The 14,818-nt window shown below is 42.4% G+C and overlaps 2 protein-coding genes across 6 annotated transcripts in view; one reads left to right on the top strand and one right to left on the bottom strand.

Moving 5' to 3' along the window:
* Nucleotides 1–10,080, top strand: part of LOC100702010 (calcium-binding mitochondrial carrier protein Aralar1) — a 22,583-nt gene extending 12,503 nt beyond the window's left edge. Inside the window, exons 10-18 of one of the 2 annotated variants that reach the window (XM_005452931.4) lie at nucleotides 167–248; nucleotides 1,525–1,683; nucleotides 2,661–2,713; nucleotides 2,955–3,035; nucleotides 6,151–6,291; nucleotides 7,397–7,535; nucleotides 7,864–8,022; nucleotides 8,740–8,830; nucleotides 8,917–10,080. In XM_005452931.4, coding sequence (XP_005452988.1) covers nucleotides 167–248; nucleotides 1,525–1,683; nucleotides 2,661–2,713; nucleotides 2,955–3,035; nucleotides 6,151–6,291; nucleotides 7,397–7,535; nucleotides 7,864–8,022; nucleotides 8,740–8,830; nucleotides 8,917–9,124 — 1,113 coding nt within the window. In that variant the 3' untranslated portion in view covers nucleotides 9,125–10,080. The remainder of the gene's footprint in view (nucleotides 1–166; nucleotides 249–1,524; nucleotides 1,684–2,660; nucleotides 2,714–2,954; nucleotides 3,036–6,150; nucleotides 6,292–7,396; nucleotides 7,536–7,863; nucleotides 8,023–8,739; nucleotides 8,831–8,916) is intronic. The other variant, XM_003447316.5, reaches the window with a different exon arrangement.
* The window catches only part of dync1i2a (dynein, cytoplasmic 1, intermediate chain 2a), a 27,512-nt gene continuing 22,360 nt past the window's right edge, over nucleotides 9,667–14,818 (bottom strand). For all 4 annotated transcript variants that reach the window (XM_025904027.1, XM_003447317.5, XM_005452930.4 and 1 more), the window contains 4 exons: nucleotides 13,983–14,127; nucleotides 10,949–11,089; nucleotides 10,658–10,783; nucleotides 9,667–10,378 (listed from right to left, as the gene is read on the bottom strand). In XM_025904027.1, the coding sequence (XP_025759812.1) occupies nucleotides 10,265–10,378; nucleotides 10,658–10,783; nucleotides 10,949–11,089; nucleotides 13,983–14,127 (526 nt within the window). In that variant the 3' untranslated portion in view covers nucleotides 9,667–10,264. The remainder of the gene's footprint in view (nucleotides 10,379–10,657; nucleotides 10,784–10,948; nucleotides 11,090–13,982; nucleotides 14,128–14,818) is intronic.

Raw genomic sequence — 14,818 nt, 5'->3', positions numbered from 1 at the left:
TTCCATCGCCTTCCTCCGCTGTTGAGTACTCTATAGCATTTTTCTTTCCACAATGTATCTGGTTCGCTATAGTTTAATAGCCAGCCGATTCATGTTTAGTGTCTGATCCCCCCTCCTGTCTTTCTCCAGATTCATTTGACCGCTGGTGTCTTTTTCTCCTATACAGCACGCTCACGAAACGTCTCGACCCATCTGGCTCCAGGCTGCGGAGTCTGCCTACAGGTTTTCTCTGGGCTCAATCGCTGGAGGTGAGTGACATGTCTGCAGCGGAGCCCCCGGCCCGCCCGAGCGGTAACCTTAGCCGGCCGGCTGCCGCGCCGAGGCCCCGGGGCCGGCCATTGTCCTGCAGGGAGAAGGGCTGTGATGTGAGGGTCCGGCATTGTGCTGCCGTGCCACCGTGGCTCCAGGCTGTCGTTGGAGTCGGAGCTTTGGAATGACACAAATCTTCCGGAACCGCACTCCCTGGAATCTCCCTCTCTAATTACACTGGGGGGAACTGATACAAGGAACTTCTGACATAACTGCCCCTCAGATAGGAACACGGTCTTTGTGTGTGTGTGTGTGCCTGTTCTCCCCAAATACGCAAAGACTTATCAGTCATCATTCAGCAGAAGCCAATTCAGGCCAGGTCAGAGAGAGATATACTGTAAGTCATGAGGCATACAGAGAAACCACCAGGAATGAGCTGTTTCTCACTCACTGTGCTGCTTTCTCTGTTTGCATGTTTGGGAATCATCATTACAGCAGCCCTTGATCCTAAACAAGACATGGCGAGTGTAACTGATAGCAACAGTTTAGTGCAGTGTTGCTCAAACTTTTTCTGGCAAGCTTCCCTTCAGAAGTCGAGAAATTTCACACCCGCCAAACCGCGATTTTTAACAGTTATTTACAATAACAATAAAGGCTCGAAGGTGCATTCTTGTGAAATAACAGAGAACATAAAAGCTTCAACACTCTTCTCTCCTTACTTTTCCACAAATCCTTCTCATTAAACTTGATTTCATCTTGTATTTTTCACCCAGTCGTCCACTTTGCAGGATTTCCTACTCTAAGCTTTATGATGATTTCTTTTAAGTGATAAACCATCCCCAAATGTAGATGCAGAATTATTGCTGTACATCTCAGTTGTGTAGGACTCTAGATAAATAAAGTGATGGCTTGTATGCACTAGAGGGCTGTCCAATATCAACAGGTAATTGAATTAAAAATAAATTAAAAAGTAATAGTAATTCATTGTTACAAGCACAAAGATCAAACATTTACTCGCTTGTCTAATTTGAAAAAAGGGGGGTTTCTTTGTCATTTTGGGTGTTCTTGTCTGCCAGTTGCACAAATCAGAAAACAAACTGCAGCTCTTTTTGTCACATTTGCCACAAGTAAAATTTGAATTTGCTTTCTTACTTGTTTAGATGCTCAAAAAAAATCTGTCCAAAATAGCGGAAACCCCCCAAAACTAGTTCATTGTGTGTGTGTGTGTGTGTGTGTGTGTGTTTTTTTTGTTGTTTTTTTTTTAAATTTTTGTAGCTGCCGGCGCTACGGCTGTGTACCCTATTGACCTGGTGAAGACGCGCATGCAGAACCAGCGCTCCACTGGCTCCTTTGTAGGAGAGCTGATGTACAAGAGCAGCTTCGACTGCGCAAAGAAAGTGCTCCGTTACGAGGGCTTCTTCGGCTTTTACAGAGGTAATCCTTTACAGATTTTTTTTTTTTTCAGCACATGAAAAGCCAACATGTGGGTGTCGTGCAAAACAAACCATCTGATGGGAAAGCATCAGCATTCGCCAGCGCGCTAATATCGGGAGCATGGTTCGCTAATTGATACCAGAAACCTTTGCCCTCCCTGTTCAGCAGTGAATAAAGCAACACCCAGGGGTCACGTTTTCATTATCTCAGTACCTGGGAGAGTTGCCCGAGGAGAATGACCAGCAGTATTCATGTAGCAGCAGCAGCAGCGGTGTCTGATCTGCCTCTGCCTGAGTGGTGATAATGGTGCTGAAGGCTTGTGATATACAACACTTCTACCCTCAGGCTTTTCATATGAGGGAAGTCAAGACTGCCATCTACTGCTGCCTCTACCGCTGCAGCGCTTTGTTGCTCTGATCTGCGTCCCCCTGCCCTCCTTCCTCATCTCTTGCACATGATAAGAGGGTGATTGACTCAGAGACAGACACGCTCGGCTGTTTTCTGGCTGCACACCAGCAGCAGTCACTCAGCAGCTCCTTCAGAAGTTTATCTGGCCTGATGAAGGACAGACGGTGAAACAGTATGGCAGTTATCGCCACTGTAGCACCCAGCCTCCCCCCTCGATCTTGTACGTGACCACACAGCTCTCTCTGTTCCCCGCTAACAGCGGGATCAAGTCTCCGCGATGCTGATCCCATATGCAGCAGCAGTGTCATATTTTTGGGGACTTTTGTTCAATTTCAGTGGGACCTTTGTATGCTGCTGCATCAGCTGTATCAGGCACCATCTGTAAATATTTATGGGTTTGTTTTACGCGCACAAGAACCCCGCAGCTTATATTGTTCTAGCTGTCAGTGGATGTATTCATTCAGCAAAGATACAAAAAAAAAATGGGCATTCATTTCCAGCCAGACTGTCTCTCTTTCTCTCTCTCTCTGTCAGGTATTCTAATGGTATCTATGAATAATATTTTGCAGGTCTCCTCCCGCAGCTCATTGGCGTTGCCCCGGAGAAAGCTATCAAACTCACGGCAAGTCATTCCACTGTGTAGCTTAGAGTGCTCAAAAAGTTGTTCTGAACGATTCATTGTGAATGGAAAAAAACATGCAAAGAAGAAGAGACACACTTTGCAATCAAGATGCGACTGCAACCACAAGTTAACATTAATGCCCTGCCATCAAGACTGCGATTGTGTCTCATCTGACTTTTTTTTTCTTCTTCTTCTTCGTGTCTTCTTTCCCTGTTTTTTTTTTTTTTCTTCTTTTCTTCAGGTGAACGATTTTGTCAGAGACAAGTTCACCAACCAGGATGATACCATCCCTCTTCCTGCAGAGATTCTGGCTGGTGGATGTGTAAGCATTACTGAGGCGATCATCATTCAAATTCAGTCTGTAGATAAACCCAAAACCAAGTGAAGGGACACCTTAAAGATAAGCGATGTATGCATGAGTAAAAAAAAAAAATAGTGCAGTGATTATGTGCATTTTGTAGTCTTGGGTTCATAAGTAAGTACAGAAATGAAATGTGTAAGTATTTCAGATGCAAAGCTAAACGGATACCGCTCTTTTAGTGTTTTAATTTTTGTTTTAACATATGTGAAGGGTGAGAAATTTATTTAACATGCATGAAATGATCATTATATGCCGTGCGGATGAGGTATTCAACTTTACTTAAAGGTGTTATATGTAAGTACGGGTTTTTTTTTTTTTTACATCCCTCCATCATGTCCATCCTCAGTGTCATTTAGCTGCCTCTCCAGTGAGTCTCTAAAATATCTCCAGTGGATGGATCCAGCTCCAACAGCTGCAGCTGGGAAGCCCAAGATTGGGGAGCTGGTTCTGCTCTGCATAGCAACACTGGAACCAGATCTCTTATTTGCTGCAAGTTGACGTCGGCGTGTCAGATGAGTGACTCACTGTGGAGGCAGCTGAATGAAATCTAGGACTACCACAATAGTAATCTTACCTGTCGGTAGTAAGGATGAGCATTTCAGGCACATATTGTTTTCAGTATTCTTCATGTACTGCCTTTAACCCCAAACGGCTTTCAAATAACTGCACAGTGCTGTGCCAGGCTTTTGCCATTCTAGTTCAGTTTTTAGCTTAATGACCATTTAAATATTTGCAAATCATGACCATCCCTAGCTGTCAGGTAGGAAAACACAAATATCTTTCAAAATAAAATACTTGTGTAAAGCCAATTAAAATAAGAGTATCAAAACATTCTACAAGTCCACATGCTGCATCACCATCCAGAGAGGTCAGTTAAAAGTACAAATATATATATATATATATATATATATATAAGTACAAATATATATATATATATATATATATATATATATATATATATATATATATATATATATATATATATATCCGAACAAATGATAATATGCACATACGTTTAAGACAAAGTAATCAATCAGACACTATTACTATCACTGTTTGATGAACACTTATTAACAAATATGGATGACAGCACTTTCCAGTGGCCCCAAAGTGCCACTGCACTACAAATTGAGCAAAATGTATTTACAAACAATGCACACCTATCATAGATCAGCTACTATCCATAATCTAAACAATTTATTAGGATTCGAGTGTTATTATAATAATTCCCAAAAGCTGTTGATAATCCTGGTACCCTAGGCAGGTTGTACAGTGAGTTTCATCCAGACTGATCACTGTGTCTAAGAGAAACAGACATACATATGCCACAATCATAAAAGTAAGATACTGATACATGATGAGTAAGTAGTTTTTTGCAGGTGAGAACATTATAAATACATAATACAGAAAGAAGTGTTTCCCTCTTTAATGTGGTGATGTGGAATATTGAAATGAGTAGAGTACAGTCACCTTGTCTTTGCACCTAAGCAGAGTGCTTGATGCACTTTTACAGTCCCACAGAAGAAAAAAGACACTCCTGTGTTGTAGTAATGTTTTGTGTGTATGTTTCTGGTTGTAACCACACCATTTAGAGGAGAAGGTGCCTCGGTTTGTTTAAAGGTTTTGAAAGACAAGTCTTTCACCTGCATTTGGATCTCGTTTTGGATTTGTAAACACAGGGAGACATCATGGTTTTATTTTATTTCATTTCATTTACAGATTTTTGCTTTAAATTGAATCTGACTTAATTTGCCAGTGTGTTTACTGTTGCCGTGGTGACTCTTATTAAGTTAGAGAGGTTACTATAATTCAGCGTCTCATGTCAGCATATCGTAGTTTCCTGAAACAGAAACTATGATTGTGAATCGTCTGAAATGGCGACTGCGGTCAGGTGTGATTCCTTTTTCTGTGTAGCAATTTGTCATTGCATCATCCGATTAAAGATGCCTCTATGCCGGCTGTGCTGAAATAAAGCAGGAGCGCTGTGGAGCAGAGGCCGCAGGTTGGACTCAGAGGAGCTGAGGTCTGTGGGGTCGTGACCCCTGTCAGGGTGCAATTGAAGGAAGAGGCCCTGGAGGGTCCTGGATGAAGCGGGGTCCAGCTCATTATGATTGAGTTTGACAACGCGGTACGAACCTGAGGCGTAGTCACCGTGCAGGTTTTTGCACAGGATGAGGATGGTGTCCACTACAATGCTCGCTGCGAAGAAGCTATTCCATCTGTGGACCCTGATAGAAATGTATTTTATGACTTTCCCCATATTCTCGTGTTGCTTCATGAGAGTTTGAAGTCTGCTTAATCTGATAATTTGTTAAATAATTGCTTCCACCAGACAGAACTGAAGGAGATAAAAGGGAGCAGACGAGTGAATCAATCTTCAGAGAAGCGGATATTCCCCGTCCACTCTGAAGATGACTAAATATGCCTGAGCTTTTTTTAGACCTTTGCTCGGATGTTTACAGATAAGACCCCTGCCCTGAATGTCACCAGCAGGCATCCTGAGGCCTGATTAGATGTGGGGCGGGTGATAAATGTGCCTGAGTCAGAGGGTGCCGTGCCTTTAGGGCATCGCTTTCCTGGACTCTGGGCTGTCTGGGTGATTCAGCGCTCTCCCCTGGGAATAGGGGTGAATTGGGGAAGTGTGCGGGCCGAGGCCAGGCTGGGCCACTCACCCTGCCACAGGAGGTGCCTCGGGGGAGGCGAGGGGGCAGAGGGCTGGTGCCAGGGTCAGAGCCTCCCAACCATGAGCCGAGACTTCTCCTGCTCTATTGTGACCCCGGTTGTTCTTCTATCAATGCCTGCTTTTTCCTCCTCCTGTCAAGGCCACGCTCTGACAATATCACATCAGATTTAGGAGGAGAAAAAAAAAGTATTCTTTGTGCAAGAGGGTTACCGAGATGATTTTAGAATCCCTGTGGGGAAGAAATGCTTACACATCATTACCATTTCACCCAGAATTCACCCCTCACTTGTGCAGCCTCACACACCACTGAAAATCCACTTAGAGACCCCGATCCTTGCATTCTTAAGCCACAAGTCAACTGTTTGTTTATTTTTATTTTTTTTCCCGTTGCAGGCTGGAGGCTCCCAGGTGATTTTCACCAATCCTCTGGAGATTGTTAAGATCCGTCTGCAGGTGGCTGGAGAGATCACTACTGGCCCAAGGGTCAGTGCCCTGACTGTTGTGAGGGACCTGGGCTTCTTTGGCCTCTACAAGGTAGGTCAGCACCTCTGCAGCACCGTGATGTCTGCAGCATCAACCTCCTTTAACTGTCATACAAGGGCAGTGAAAGGTACTCCGATGTTCCCGAGACACAAGCAGCCAACAACATGAGGAGTTTATTTTTGTTTGCCATGGTGTTGTCACGTTTAAGTTTCTCATCCAAATTTTTTTCCACGAATTTTTCTTGATTTGATGAATTTTTTGATACATTAAATTCACAAACAACATCCCTCTAAATAAGAAGGTGGAGACTGACATCTTTAATATTTTCTGCTTGTAATGTTAAACATTTGTTTGATTTTTAACTATAATTTACAGTTAGGTCTGTCAGTTAATATAGCAATGAAAGTGGCAATACAGCAATTTAACACCTAAAGGTCCTCGATGCAAAATCATATCTATCCTAATATTAGTCTTAATTTCCAACTCTCTGTATCAAGAGTAAAAGGCACAATATTTCCCTCTTAAATTTAGTGATTTTGGTGTGAATTGTAACATATGCTCTTATTTAATTTCCTGTAACAATACATAGGTGAAACACTACTGTTTTTGACCAAACATCTTGTATGTGTACATAGACATAATGGAGATGGAGAAACAGAAATTTGAAGATCAAACATTGCTCTGCTGACTGTTTGCAATTTTCCAAAACAGTGTTAAACATGCAAACGGAACCGCGGCCAACAACCGACAGCAAATTACTGAGGGATTACGCTTTGCTACTGCTCCTTTCCAAATCCTTGCGGCTTTACTTACAGCTGGAGTCATGTGTTCATACTCCATATTTTAATGAGCGGCAGACAGTGTGTGGCTTGTTTGAAAAAAGAAAAAGGAAGGAGGGGGGAGAAAAAGCGGACTTCCTCTTGGTAAAAGAAGCCAGCACACTGAGGTCTGTGGTGTGATGGATTTTTCTCTGGAGGCCCAGTGCCTGGGGCTCTTTGGCTCCATCATCAACACTAAAGCCCCCCTGTAGGTTAAAATAAATCAGATCCCAGACCATTTAATCCCAAAGACAAACCTGCTCCACTGCTGTCTCTGCTCATTCATCTGCCCTGTTACGATGCATTTATTTTTAAGATCTTCCTTTTTTTCCTGTTAGGGAGCCAAAGCTTGCTTCCTGCGTGACATTCCCTTCTCCGCCATCTACTTCCCCGTTTATGCCCACACCAAGGGGAAGCTGGCAGATGACGATGGAAGGCTGGGGCCTCTGCAGCTGCTCACTGCTGGAGCTATTGCAGGTAACGAACATCTGGAAAGCTCAGAGAATCTGGACATTGAAACAGCGGCATGTTGAGTTGTTTTGTAAAGGGATCTGTCACGTTGTCTGCACAAAAAAATGCATTTAGGCTTCCTCCCCGTTTGTAATTGCTCCGTCTATTGCTGCTCTCAATAGCCTGGCTGTATATACACCGCTTTTGTCATGCTTCACAGTGAAGGTGTAGCCATTTGGAGCTCTGCGTGATGCTCCAGCTGGGATATCAGAATGTGATGCCATCTGTGCATAGTGAGAGTGCTTTATGATGTGGTTGTTTTTTTTGTTTTTTTGTTTTTGTTTTTTTAAACAAGGTGTACCAGCAGCTTCGTTGGTGACCCCTGCTGATGTCATCAAGACCAGGCTCCAGGTGGCAGCCCGAGCAGGCCAGACGACGTATAACGGAGTCATCGACTGCTTTAGGAAGATCCTCAAGGAGGAAGGTTTCAGAGCATTTTGGAAGGGCGCAGGAGGTAAAACACACACACATATATATATATATATACACACAATAGACACAAACATCTTTAAGGTTTGTTCAGATGAAACCAAGGTGAATTTCCACCTCATATTTCACCTGAACTGAACAAATAGACTGTATATAAAGATAGAGATAGCCCAGTGTCAGCCGTTGGTTTCTGAAGTTTTGACGCCTTAGCTTTTTGTCTACCATCTTATTCGTATTTATTTATGTTTTGGACAGTGACATAACTGATGATAGCAAACTTGGTTAGCAAAGTTTATCCATCCACAACTGAGATACATCAAACAGTCATGGATATCTTCTAATTAGTGAGACATAGAAATAAGCTACTGGAATTTCACTTGCCTAAACTGAGCAGAAACCTCTTGGATGGGCTGTACGAGCATACAGCAACACCACAAATGCGATCGAGAAATTCGGCGACTCAAATTAGCTGAGGTGAAGCGCAGCAGATCTGTCGGTCAAAATGAACAATGCAAGCTTCAAGCATTAATTAAAGTGTTTGTGGGGCTCAACAGTAGTGGCCTCCAGAGGAACTGAAGAAACTGCAGTTTCACGTTTCCATTAATTACCGTCCCTCAGGGTTGCCGTTTAGCCCCAACAACCATAGAAGTCCTTTGATTTTGATGAAACTCACACTTACATGAAGCTCACCAGAGTAATGCTATTTCTCTGTAACTGTCATTTTTAAAATTTCTCCCTTTAGCTCGCGTCTTTAGATCATCACCGCAGTTTGGCGTAACACTGGTGACCTACGAACTGTTACAGAGATGGTTCTATGTTGACTTTGGAGGACAGTAAGTACATTCATCGTGTTTCAAACAAGAGCGAGCCACTCATTAATGCATCACGAGGCTCAGCTTCTCCTAATCTTTCTTCTCAGTCGTCCTGCTGGATCTGAGCCCACTCACAAACCTACAATCAAGGACCTTCCCTCTGTGACTCCAGACCACCTGGGTGGTTACCGTCTGGCCGCCACAACCTTTGCTGGCGTGGAGAGAAAATTTGGCCTGCACCTGCCTAAGTTTAAGCCTTCCGGAGAGGTGACAATCACATCAGCGACGTCCAAAGCAGAGCCTCAAGCCTCATAAACAGTCACTTCTCGTGAGGGCTGCATGCTCTTTCAGCCCTCATTTCCTCCTTTACTTAACCACATTTCGATTCAATGCATAGAAGTGGTTGTCTTACTATAAATGCTGCATGGGTATGGCTTTAATTGCATTTTCTTTGCATAGCTTGCACAATTTTTTTGTACATCTTGTACTTCTCCACAGAGGGACATTATGGCATTACAAAGGATTGTCACTGCGCTTTTCTGGTGTGCATGTGTGACTTGCATTTAAGAGACATGAGGATGTACAGATATTTTCAAAGTATTTATTTTGAAATCATGACCAGGGGGACTTGGGAAATTATTTAAATGTATTTATTGTATTTTACTGAAATAAATCATTGAAACTGTTGATTGCTATTGTGAAATGTACATTCTCTGTTTTGACACCAATCTCTATTCAGAGCCCATCACCGTACATGACAAACGTGGAAATCACCGAGCAGTTACAGCATACATAACCACCCTATTCAACATGCTGGGGTGATATTCCAACCATCCCGGATCCAACTCGAGCTGCGCTGATTAAGAGGCAAGAAGTGCAGTATAAAACAACATCTTGGTAGAAAGACTTTGACATTTCACTATTTTACAAACAAGTGTTTATGTTATCCAGTCTAAAAGAACAGAGATGGCGACGTGGGCTACAGCTATGAGATGTTTACATTCCTGGGTGTTTAGAGATGTGATTGCTTTACTACAACTTTGGTGGAAATGGAGAACAGCTCTTACTGATTTTCCTGAATATGCTGAAAGTGGAGCACCGACTTAACTCATAATTAAGGCTGCTATGCTGTAAATAAAAGTGGGTAAAGACGTGACAATCAAGATTTAAATTAAACTTTAAGGCATCTGGTTGAAGAAAAGATGACTGTTTTGTGAATATGGCTTTGGGTTAGTGTCTGAGGTTCATAGCCCTGTCGCTTGGCTTATTCAGAGGAAGACAGACCACGGTGCAGCGAACTAAGAAGGCAATTGTCTAAATAAGAGGAGCGTTGGAAACCAAGCGATATCCGTACTTCTTTCTGATACAAACTTCATCTTTTCCATCTATCAAAACAGGGCTGACATTAACGAGCACATGACTGGTCCCTTAAATGCCTCGTCCAGGGCGACAAGCTCATGCGGCCAGACGCTGAGCTGCCAGCTCCTCTGATTCATCCCTGTTCTCGTTGATTTCTGCCAGTGTGCGAACAAAACGGGTCCATTCGTCATTTCGCGGTACTGCAATTTGCTGTGGAGGAGGAACACGACAGAGGCGTGACTTTCAAACGCAGACACGTAATGCTCTGTGCATTTTTTACTCACAAAGAGCAGACCTAAAATGCACAAATTAGTCCTTAAGATGCTCTTCTAAAATCTCAATAAGGTAAACGCTTTACAATTAATCCCTCATTACTAAACTACAGATTGTAGCAAGTGAGAGGCTGACTCATTTTTGCAAAATCCAAATGTGTTTTTTTTTTTTTAAAAGTACAGTCAGAAACCGAAAGGCTGACTCATGCTTGCTCACCTCTCCAACATCATAGACAAGGACTTGTCCATCAGAGTCTCCCACAGCGATTTCTTTGCCAGAATGAGCCCATCTGACCCTGTTCAGGGCTGGGTTACCCTCCACTGTGACGCTGGCGGTGGGGACCTGAAACAATAACAGCAATCAGGAGTGTACTTGCACGCTAAACCATGTGAAGGCACAGGGTCTGATATGGTTAAAAAGGTCAAAATCAAGATACGAGTATCTCGTCTACAGTAAAGTTTGTAACAGCACACAGCTGCTCTGCTGAGAAATGTCTATTAATATTACCTCTGTGTCATTGTTGAGGTTCCACAGGTCGAGATGACCGACTCCATCCACGCAAGCAAACAGAGCAGGGTGAGTCGGGGACCACATGACATCATACACGTAATCTGAGTTATCTTCGAATGAGTACAGCGGCTTATTGTTCTGCAGGGGGGAAAAAAAACCAACTTCATTCAAAAAGGTTTCCAGTTTTAAATGTATAAATATCCATCTACACACTAATGCAACTCAGTGATGTACTAAACTGTTAAAACACACTGGCTTATGTTACGTAGCAAAGCCAGTCAACATTATCACATACTGCAGTGTGAAAGATCAAACATTACAAAGGTTTGTGTTTCAAAAGAAGTGTATGGTTATGTTCATACAGGACACACAATAAGACACTGAACCCCAAGTTGCTCTGCGATGAGTCCATTAGTGTGAATGGGTGAATGAGTAAAAGCGCTTTGAGTGCTCAAGTAGAAAAGTGCTCTATAATATAGAACCAGTCCATTTACAATACTGCTAAAAAAATGCTTAAAGGTCACTTAGAAATGTTGTAAATGACAATTAATGATTAATGAAATCAATCAGAAGTAATTTATGATTTGTAATGGAATATGTATGCAGGCCCGATTCCAGCGACGATCATTCACGTTTTTCCTAATGGGACACTGTGTTACCTAATGCAGCTTTATCATGTTAAAAGGCTAATTGATCATTAGAAAAAAGCCCTTTCCAATTATGTTAGCACAGCTGAAAACTGTTGTGCTGATTAAAGAAGTAATAAATTTGGCTACTTGAGTATCTAGAACATCAGCCTCTGTGGGTTCATTGTAGTCTTTAAATAGGGGGGGGGAGAGAAAAAATAAATAAAATCAGAAATTCAGAGTAAACTTTTTCCAAGAAAAACAAAACAAAAAAGTTATTTCATGACTAGATTTGCAGTGAACAGATTTCAATCATCTGTTTTATTCGACTCAAAGACTAGCACAAACCTCCTTTAACCAGAATAAAATCAACAAGACTGAGACGCTGGCCTATAACAGACCAAGAAGAGACGCACAGTCTCTAGTTTGAAAAACAAAAGTCTCACAAGCCTCAAGGGCACCCACAAAACACCCGATTCTACCTCGACACTGAAGTGATGACACCAGGATGGTGGGCTTCTCTGAGTTACTGAACACAAGGGAAAGATTAAGATGGGCGAAAGAACACAAGAGCGGCAAAAAAAAGTGCAGAGGGATCCAAATTCGAGGAGACAAAGAAGAAAATTTGACAGACGTAGAACAAACAAAAAGATAATCATTTGTCAAACTGATGGAGGGAACCTGAAAGGCTGCCTCTCTGTGATGTTCTCTTTTTAATCATAGAGTATAAAAATAAAAGCAGTCAGCTGATATCCCAGTCTGTAATGGAGTGGCTGGGCAGAATCGCTGGATCTCAAACCCAATCATCTGTTGTGGAAACAGCATGACCGTATGGTTTGTAAGAAGTGTCCAGTGTGGGAGGTGAAATGTCTACAGAACAAAAAAAAGCCATCGGGAATTCTGTAACTGCGGCAAATGGATGAAAAAGACCTGCTTTGGGATGGGATGCAACGGGGACAGCATGTTATGTCAGAACAGAACTTTGGAAGCTGACTATGGAGTAAGTGTGATTGGTCTTCATATAGTAAAGGCACAAAGTCATAATTGTTTTACCTTTCCTGTTACTTTTTTGGTCATTTTATAAACAAAAATGGGAAAAGCTTGAGTAAAATGAACATTCCTTATAAAAAAATAAAAAATAAAGTTTTTCCTACAAGTATGGTAACTTTCCTTTGGTGAAAAGAAAAAAAATTCTAAATAAGTGATGCGTTTTCATACTTGACCCTTGATCATCGTTTCTGAACTGTAAACAGTGCACATATTTCGTGATGTTATTTGTTTCACATGTAGAAATGTTTCTAAGACCACTCTTGGCAGCCCAAATTCGTACATCATTTCCTGTGCGCGCTCAGTGCACAGGAGAGTGGGCCCACAGGAGATTCACCAAGTCCCAGCCACCAGACGCTCTCCATTGAGCCTCCCATCCCTGGGCGTTGCTCCACAGTGGGGCCCCAGTAACCCTCGCTTGGGCAGGGCATCATCTCGTTCCTGTTCTCTTCAACAGGGGTTTCTGAATCACTCTTCATCTGGCCCCTCACTTAAGACTGAAATTGCCCCAGGGGACCCCACTGGGGAATGCTGCCTCTGACAACCGAGCTTCTGGGATCACAAACCCCGTCCACGTCCATAAGCCGGCGATGCACGAAGGGGCCAGATGAAAAGAGGCTGTCTCCCAAAAGAGCTAGAGGAGGTGGCCGTGTATGTGTCTATTCATTGCCAAATAAAGACAACAGAGCGCAGGCAGGTGAGACTTTCACTTTGACAACACTTCGTATGAATTTTCATTACATGCCATTTTCTCTCATTGTCTCTTTTTTTTTTTCCAGTCTCCCGAGTTCAGTTCAAGAGTGTTCTGTATTATTCAAAGTGATGTACAGTCAAGATGTCAAAAGTGCAAATTTTCCACTGCCACCACTAATGCATTATATCAAATATTTTTTTAAAAAAAAATCCTATATGTAAAAATACAGGGTAACAACTCTCATTTACCACAACAACTACAGATTAAAAAAAAAAAAAAAAAAGAGTCATCCATTTTTATATAAACATTTTTAAAATAAGCATTAGAGCCTAACAGTCTGAGCTAACCTGTTGCTGTGGAAACCAAACTGTGGTAAATAGGAGGTGAAAAAATTAATTCTTTTGGCTAAACGGAGTCTGGTATTGACTGCTGTATCAGGACATCTGTCTACAAATTCAATCAATAGCCTTTTAACAGAAGTGTGTGACTTAAAAATCAACCTTAAAAGAATCATTAGTCCCACCTTACGGCTGAAAGTGAACAATAACTGGATTATAGTGAAGCCCAGAGAGGCACAGAAAGGGAGGAAACTTTTCCCTACGCAGAGATGGGCCAAATAAATGAATCATGGCCTTTAAAATACATCCTAGAGCTCAAGTCATACCTTGGTGCTCCACAGCTTGACAGTCCAGTCGAAAGACGAGGTAACAAACAGGTGAGAGAAGTCCAGTGGCCCTGCAGCTGTGTGGCAGTGGAGCCCCGTGATGGGGCCGTGGTGTCCCTCAAACATCTCGCTAATGCCTGCTTTGCTGTGGAGCACACAGATAAATATGGGTAAATATGCTTAAACTGACCACAAAAAATTAAATTTTACCTTCAGATCTAATGTCTGAATACACATTTGTGTGCACTGTAGAAACTTTAGAAAAAAAGAAACAACATAAATGCACAACACTGCTGGTTGTTACCATTTATGCAATGCATTAAGCAGGTAAGTAAGCGACAGGCACAGATGGACCTCTGCTGGACGTATTCACAGTAATCATTTACTTATATCATGTAATTACCAGCAGGGAGGCAAAAGTGACTGCATCCCTTCAACCACATGTTGCAGAGCTGTTACCCAACTGAGGCTCTGATAATTAATGTAGAGAGGTAAATACTCAGCATGAGTGATGCTTATGCATTATTAACTGCGATGAGAGTATCATACCATTGTAAATGAGGTGGAAAATTATTCCCCCGATTACAGAGGTGATTCTGCAGTGCAAAACCTCGCAGCTATCACCTCTCTGTGGTCTCCAGGCATACTACAGGACATTTGGTGCGAGGCTGACACGCTGCTCACTGGCAGCTCTGATTTAAGCCACATTTCTCTGCCGAGGACCATCCTAGATGAAGAGCCCCAGTCTCCTAAATGAGAACATTGTGGGATGAAGTGCAGTTTTAATTCTCCCAGGGATGACCGACTGTAAACAAACTCTCTCACCCAGAGAAACA

This window comes from Oreochromis niloticus, linkage group LG16, assembly GCF_001858045.2.
Source record: "Oreochromis niloticus isolate F11D_XX linkage group LG16, O_niloticus_UMD_NMBU, whole genome shotgun sequence".
In the NCBI taxonomy this organism is placed as follows: Eukaryota; Metazoa; Chordata; class Actinopteri; order Cichliformes; family Cichlidae; genus Oreochromis; species Oreochromis niloticus.
This window is presented reverse-complemented; position numbering and strand designations above follow the sequence as displayed.